The 7,212-nt window shown below is 38.0% G+C and overlaps 1 protein-coding gene across 1 annotated transcript; it reads left to right on the forward strand.

Moving 5' to 3' along the window:
- The first annotated feature begins 3,397 nt into the window (after window positions 1–3,397).
- LOC141759758 (myeloid cell surface antigen CD33-like) lies at window positions 3,398–4,717 on the forward strand. The gene is made up of 3 exons (XM_074622088.1): window positions 3,398–3,470; window positions 3,674–4,057; window positions 4,368–4,717. Exons 1-3 carry the CDS (start codon window positions 3,398–3,400, stop codon window positions 4,715–4,717), a joined length of 807 nt encoding a protein of 268 aa, XP_074478189.1.
- Window positions 4,718–7,212: the final 2,495 nt, after the last annotated feature.

Consider the following 7,212-nt stretch of genomic DNA (forward strand, 5'->3'; position numbering starts at 1 on the left):
ATCCTGTCAGCACATGATGATTCATGGGATGATTTTAATGAATAAAGTGAATCTCACATTTTCCTCAGATGCTCCCAAAGACACCTCAGTGTCCATCAGTCCATCAGGTTTGGTGTCAGCAGGTAGTCTGGTGAACCTGACCTGCTCCAGCAGAGCCAATCCTCCCGTCAACTTCATCTGGTTCAAGACCAGCAAAGACGGACCTGTCAGTGTATTTGAAGGAGACTTTTACAGCTTCAAGGTGACCTCTGTGGCAGATATAGAAGATCATTACTGTGTGGCCACAAATATTCTCGGTAATCAGACATCACGGATTAATAATGCAGGTAAATGTAGAACTGAACTGAATGTGTTTAATTTAATCTGCTCTCCTCTCTTTTCTGTTTTTCTCGTTTTCTGTATTGCTTTCTTTGTTTGTTTGTTTGTTTGTTTGTTTGTTTGAGTACCCTGTAAAACACCTTTTATTGCATTTGTATGAAATGATGCTATAAACCAGTTTATGTTTGAGGTTAACAGAAGGAATTCAGGTTGATGATGTTTTAGAGCCGTAACATTTCCCATTAAGGAGAAGGTGACCATGCTGTCTTGTTACAGATAATCCAGAGTTAGGGGCTGTCGTCTACATTACACTGAAGATCCTGGGAATCGTAGCGCTCTACAGTACAATCATCATCTTTGAGTGGTGAGAAACACTTTTCTATGATGTGGTCATTTGCAGCTAAAGATTTATTGGTCTCTTTGAAAAGTTCATTTATGACTTTAATTCCTTCGTTTCCTTTTCTTTCAGGTGGTTTAGATCAAGATGCTGCAACAAACCAGTGAAGGTGAGCAACAGGTACATTATTCTTTCAACAATAAAATGTGCTGCTGGCATTTCTCTTCAAACCACGGTAGACTCACAGAGCACTTAACACCTCTCTCTCTCTCTCTCTCTCTCTCTCTCTCTCTCTCTCTCTCTCTCTCTCTCTCTCTCTCTCTCTCTCTCTGTTGTTTCATGTCCACAGGACGCAGTAGAAGCAGACTATGTCAACAGAGTGATTGAGATCCAAGCATCATGAAGGAGAAGAAGATGATGTCATGTTCACCATAAATGGAATATTTCTCTATTTCTAATTCAGCTAGTTCTTAAATATTAAATGGCTTTACTTTGCAGACGATTGGTAAGATGAACAGAGTGCAAACAGGGCATTAGATAACATGAACATAATATATAGCAGCTTCATCATTAGTTTTTGTAAGATTGTGCTGATTTATGGCATTCTTATGGTAATTATTTTTCATTGCCTCAACGGGATTTCTTTGTATGTGAATATATATATGTTTGACTAAAGGACAGTTAAATTCAGGTGATGAGGAAGCAGAAAGTGCTGATTTTGATCAGGTGTTTTCTCATTTGTGTTTGTATATACATGTGTATGAGACTGCTGAATTAAAAGCATTAAGTGAACAAAGCGTTTTAATCACTGAGGTTCTCTCATCAGCACGGCAATGCAGAGCAGCAGTGATACAGACTGTGCACAAGTCAGCATAAACTCTGTGCTACCTACATGTGTGAAATACACTTTAGAATAAGTTGAGGCATGATGTTGGTATTAATAAATATTATTTTCAGTTCTAGAAGGAAACATAGACACCTCACAGCCAAAGAGAAGTGGTGGGATGTAAACTGGTGAAGTCATGAACAGAGCGCTGAGAAAAAGCTGAGAACTGAGTAAAAAGGGGAAGTTGGTTGGCTGGGTTTTATCGACAAGTCCTTCTGCAGGATCGTCATAGCGACAAAACGTCTTCATCAGTCCAGAATTGTGTTTATTATTCACTTATTGACTATTTACTCTTTGACGTGGAACACTTTCTGAGGAACTTGACTTGTTAGTTTGCTCCTCTGGATTTAAGCTGAGTGTAGGCCTGCAGGATACGAGTAAAATCTGAGATGTGTGATAACATTGTTCAGTATTGCGACGACAACATGACTTGTAATAAATAAATAAATATTGAAGTGTTCATATTAGCTCTACATTTCCCACGCCCTGTCAACAACAGCACTTCACCACTTCTGTATTTGCTAACATTACTGAGAAGTTGCATGTTTAAAAATAAGAAATTCAGCATGAGTACATCTAGATCTTTATCTAAACTAACTGGATCACTTGATAGTTGACAGTGAACGACATGCAGATCTACATTATAAATCTCTGTTGGCTAACAGTCAAGGTAACAGCAACAACACAGTATACAGCTGCTACGTATTAACTTGTATTATCTGACCTTTCCTACAGAAGAAACAGCTGTTTGTTGTATAATAAATTACTCTTTGGTTATATGATCTGATATGATGAACACTGGCTTTCTGTACTGATGGTCTCAAATCATCCTCCTCAGTAATAACAAAACAGTACCACAACAAATAAACTACTCGTAATTAAACTCCCTCTTTAGGGTGCTCCAGGGATGACGTATTTTTGTAGACAAGCCAGGAAGTTAGCATCTCCCTGGTTACCTTGACAAAAAGCCAATGGGATTTTCACATTGGGTTTTGGATTATTGCAGAAAATAAGCTCCTCGGCAAACAAACGTTTATGATACTTATACGTTTTGTTCAGCAAGATAATCTCCACAAATGAACACCACTTTTATGAAGTAAAAAGCTAACATTAGGATATAAATAAACTACACCACGGTCACATGAGCGCGAGTATAAACAACGAGGCTGTAATGGTGGACGAGTCGGCATGATGACGTTTAGTAGTCTTAGTAGTCTCCAAGAACTACAGGAGAAGATAATATCGACAAAAACAAGAGGGACCAGCAGCATAACTGTTCGGCCCCTAATAAGGCATACAGGCTTGCTGTGAGTCATGTGATAAAAATCATGTTTGAAAATAAATATGTTATTCGCACCCTGATGAGATCAAGTTGTCTCAAAAGATGACTTCCTCATTCACAGGGTGCGAACAGGAGGAGTGTTTCTTCTTCTTTTTCGGCAGTATTTCAGTCATTTCATGTTTGCTTTTATATCACAACGGCTTAGCAGGGAAGTCGGGTAGCTACTGGGTCTGTTGCAGTTCTGCTGACATTCACAAATTGGTAAGATAACATGTTACTGCTTTTATGTTTAACTCAGGGAAGTTTTTTTTATTTTGCTGATTTTCATGAACTCTACTTTTATTTGTTGGGTTTTGTTTTAGCAGAAACATCATAAACTCACACTGGATCGTTTTATATTTAAACTCTTTTCAATGCTGCAGAGCTTATTGATCACTATTATAACACAGTAATATCTGCTTGTACACGGAGAGTTCCTGGTTTGAATGTATTAATTTGAGGTGGCTTTAAAATAACATGAATGCTTTTTTTAAAAGATGTTTTATCAAAAGTAACTTTTTGTGAAATCCAGGTGATGAGTGTCATTTCAGTCCGGTCTGTGAAAATGGTGACAGCCATCGTGTTACTGAACGTCTTCTTAGTTTCAGGTGAGCTGTTTGTTCAGTCACTTTAATGTGAAGACGTTATTTTTTCCAACTGTTCATGCTCTGTCTGCAAAGTGAAATGTTTCATACTGACATTGTTAAAAAAGACCGAACATGCTGCTGCTGAATTACAGTTTGTGCATCATGAACTTTCTCTTCATGCAGATTTTGCTCCACAATTTGTTCATCAAGAGTCTGTTTTACAGGTGCTTTGGCTGTTTGTCCTAAAAGCCCATCCCTATTCATCACTACACCAAAGCAGATGGAAGCACTGAGTGGATCCTGTCTGCAAATCCCATGTAACTTTACAGTTAAATCAGAAGAGGAATTCAACAGCACAAGATCAACCTTCGGCGTGTGGATTAAAAGTAACCAAGATTTTGCTAAAAATCCACATAATGTGATTTTCAACAGTAGCAGTACGGATAATATCTATCCAATGAGTCTTACTGGAGACCTGAGTCAGAAAAACTGCACCACTTTATTTTCCATTGTGAACACAAGTTACACAGACTGGTACTACTTCAGAATTGAGAACGGATCATTCAGGGCAACAGCTTCTTGTGATCCTCTTCAAATAACAGTCAAAGGTAAGAGAGTTTTGTTTTTTTATCAGTCAGTCTATAACGTTATTGTTTAGAATAAAAAGTGAAAGTTGCAACTTTTTAATTTTGGAGGTTTTTCACTTTGACATGAACTTAAATTTTGATTAAACACTGATTCTGTTGTTAAAGTTTGACATTAAAATGATCACATTTTGGGGATATTAAAAAGCAAACCTTAGACACTTTATGCATTTTCAATACAAGATTGACACCTTTTGTGTCAGCTTTCACAAAAGTGTTCTAATATCATAATCTATTTTTTATTGTACAATCTGTGTTTGACTTGAAACTCCAGATTCTCCTCCGAGGCCCAGCATTGAGATCTCAGGTGATCTGAAGGAGAATCAGTCTGTCACTATAACCTGCTCAGCTTTCACTCCCTGTCCACACTGCCCTCCTGAACTCACCTGGACTCTCCAACAAGACCCTCACAACAAAATAGAGGAAAACACAGATCGAACCTTCACAACTAAAATCCAGAAGACCTTCACTCTGTCAGACGAACATGATGGATTCAACATCACCTGTTCAGCCAGATATCCTTTAAATGAAGGAAAAGACGTCAAGACAGCAGAGGAGAGAACGACGCTCAGTGTTTCATGTAAGATAATAAAGTGTTTGTTATTAGATCCTGTCAGCACATGATGATTCATGGAATGATTTTAATGAATAAAGTGAATCTCACGTCTTCCTCAGATGCTCCTAAAGACACCTCAGTGTCCATCAGTCCATCAGGTTTGGTGTCAGCAGGTAGCCGGGTGAACCTGACCTGCTCCAGCAGAGCCAATCCTCCCGTCATCCGCTACACCTGGATTAAGACCAGCAAAGACGGACCGGTCAGTGTATCTGAAGGAGACTTTTACAGCTTCAAGGTGACCTCTGTGACAGATATAGAAGATTATTACTGTGTGGCCACAAATGATCTCGGTAATCAGACGTCGTCACGGATTAATAATGCAGGTAAATGTAGAACTGAACTGAATCTGTTTAATTGAATCTAATCTGCTCTCCTCTCTTTTCTGTTTTTCACTTGTTTTTTTTAGTTCTCTGTGAAGCACTTTTTTTACTGCATTTTTATGAAATGACCCTATACAAATAATGGTTACACCTGTATTGTTACATATCTACATTCATCCTTTGTTTTCTTTTAGTCACCTGGTTTTGTGTTTCTATGAACAGAGAGCTCTGTCAGCTCACTACAGTGGGGTTCAGCTCTTGGAGGGATCCTTGTCATCATACTCATCTGCCTTGCTATCTGTGTTTGGTAAGTAAATTAGTTAAATTAATTCAGTTTCTGGCAATAACGTTTTAACTAAACCGATGTTGGTAACCCCGAGGGCATGGATGAGTATGTGATCTGTCAGTTTTGCTCATTTCTGCACCTGTTCTGCGACTTGACTTTGACAAAACTTAAGTATCAATCTTGATTTTCTTTCCACTGATGCACATTCAATAATGTCTGTCTCCCATCAGTCCTTACTCTCTATTGGCAGCACACTATTTATTTAACCTGAAACAGACAGTACAATAATTATTCTGACAGCTCTCTCATGTCTTCCAGGTGGTTTAAGTCGAAACGTCCACAAACTCAGGTGAATATTAAACTTCGTTGTACAGTGTGCGTTGTGAATATTTTAAATCTGCTCACAGTGACTATGTCGAAAGCATCTGTCTTAATACTAAGTTGACAATCTTTGAGAGGTTAAATATTAAGAAGTACAACAAATGTGACAAAACAACCTGTTAGCAACATGCTGTGTTTGGAAACTGTAAGAAATCTAAACTGTTTTAAGTTTAGATCTGAAAATGGCCAAAGTTGGAGCACCCTGTCATGCAATGAGAATTTCAACAAATATAACAAAAAATGTATTTGAACAACACTATCAATCCTACCTTTAAGTATTATTCAATAGCTATGTAAACTGGGAAGATTCAAAATTAAATTTCACAAAAAAAACTAAATATATATCAAATTACCAAAGGTTATGCCATTAGCCTAATCAACTAAAACCAAAATAACGTCAGTTTTGTTAGCATAACCTTAATTGTTATTTCCCACTCATTTTAATATGTATGAATACTCTCTGAAACACATTCTCCAAGTCTGCTAAAGTCATACATACATTTACGAAGGTCTGGTAGTTAGTACATTAGGAATGACATGCTCTTGCCTTTAGTCTATATTTTTTAAAGGAAGATGAAATGTTGAAGCGGTTAAGAAACAGGAACATTACCCGCCTCCGCCCACCCCGCCCATGTAAGTGAGAAAAAACAGACAAACCATTAGTGTAGCCTACTCTTCTTCATAGTTTTCTATGTTCATCCTTTTGTACAATTGCATTGATAAGTATATGAATATAAAATGTTTGCCTTTAGTCTTTATAATGTAACCTGAGTGATAACTTTGAGTCTTTCCTCCTTGTTGCAAAATCAACTTTCTTATCTTGATTTAACTGAAGGAAATAAGTTTCCATCCATATTATTTATTTGGATTTGGACGTTATTTGGATAGCTATGATAAGCAGTCTTTTTGTCTTTCATGATTTGGCCTAGTGGAAGCACACAGAGGTTGAATAATGGAGGCCCGAGAATCGAACCCTGGGGGACTCCACTCTCTGAATAATGATCACTAAGGGCGACAGCATAGCCCCTACCTTCAAGATATGGCCTGACTCTAGTGAGGGTTGTAATTTAGTATAATTTATCAGCCAGTCTAGAAGTACTGTACAACAATATTAAAGGTTGCACTGTAATCTAGCAGCAACTAATTTAACCTGAATCAGTATTCAGACGTATCATTTAGCACCTTTTTTCTCACAGAGTCAAAGAGGTGACGAGCTGACTCTTCAAATGCCAACCAGCAAAACAGAAGAAGACATCCATTATGGAGAGATCGACTTCTCCAAGCGGAGACCTGAACCGTCCTCGGCCTCGGAGCAGGACAGTGGACAGCAGCAGGATACGCTGTATGCACAGGTCAACGTGTCAGAGACAGCGAGCAGCTTAAGACAGGCTGCTGACGTCCCAGAGGATCTCTACGCTCAAGTGAAGAAAAAATGAGTGTTGTTTTGTGATCATTTTTGGGTCGTATTTGTAATATACCTTTATTTTTTACTTATACAAGAAGTTTTATATGTCAG

This window comes from Sebastes fasciatus, chromosome 21 (assembly GCF_043250625.1).
Source record: "Sebastes fasciatus isolate fSebFas1 chromosome 21, fSebFas1.pri, whole genome shotgun sequence".
Classification (NCBI taxonomy): domain Eukaryota; kingdom Metazoa; phylum Chordata; class Actinopteri; order Perciformes; family Sebastidae; genus Sebastes; species Sebastes fasciatus.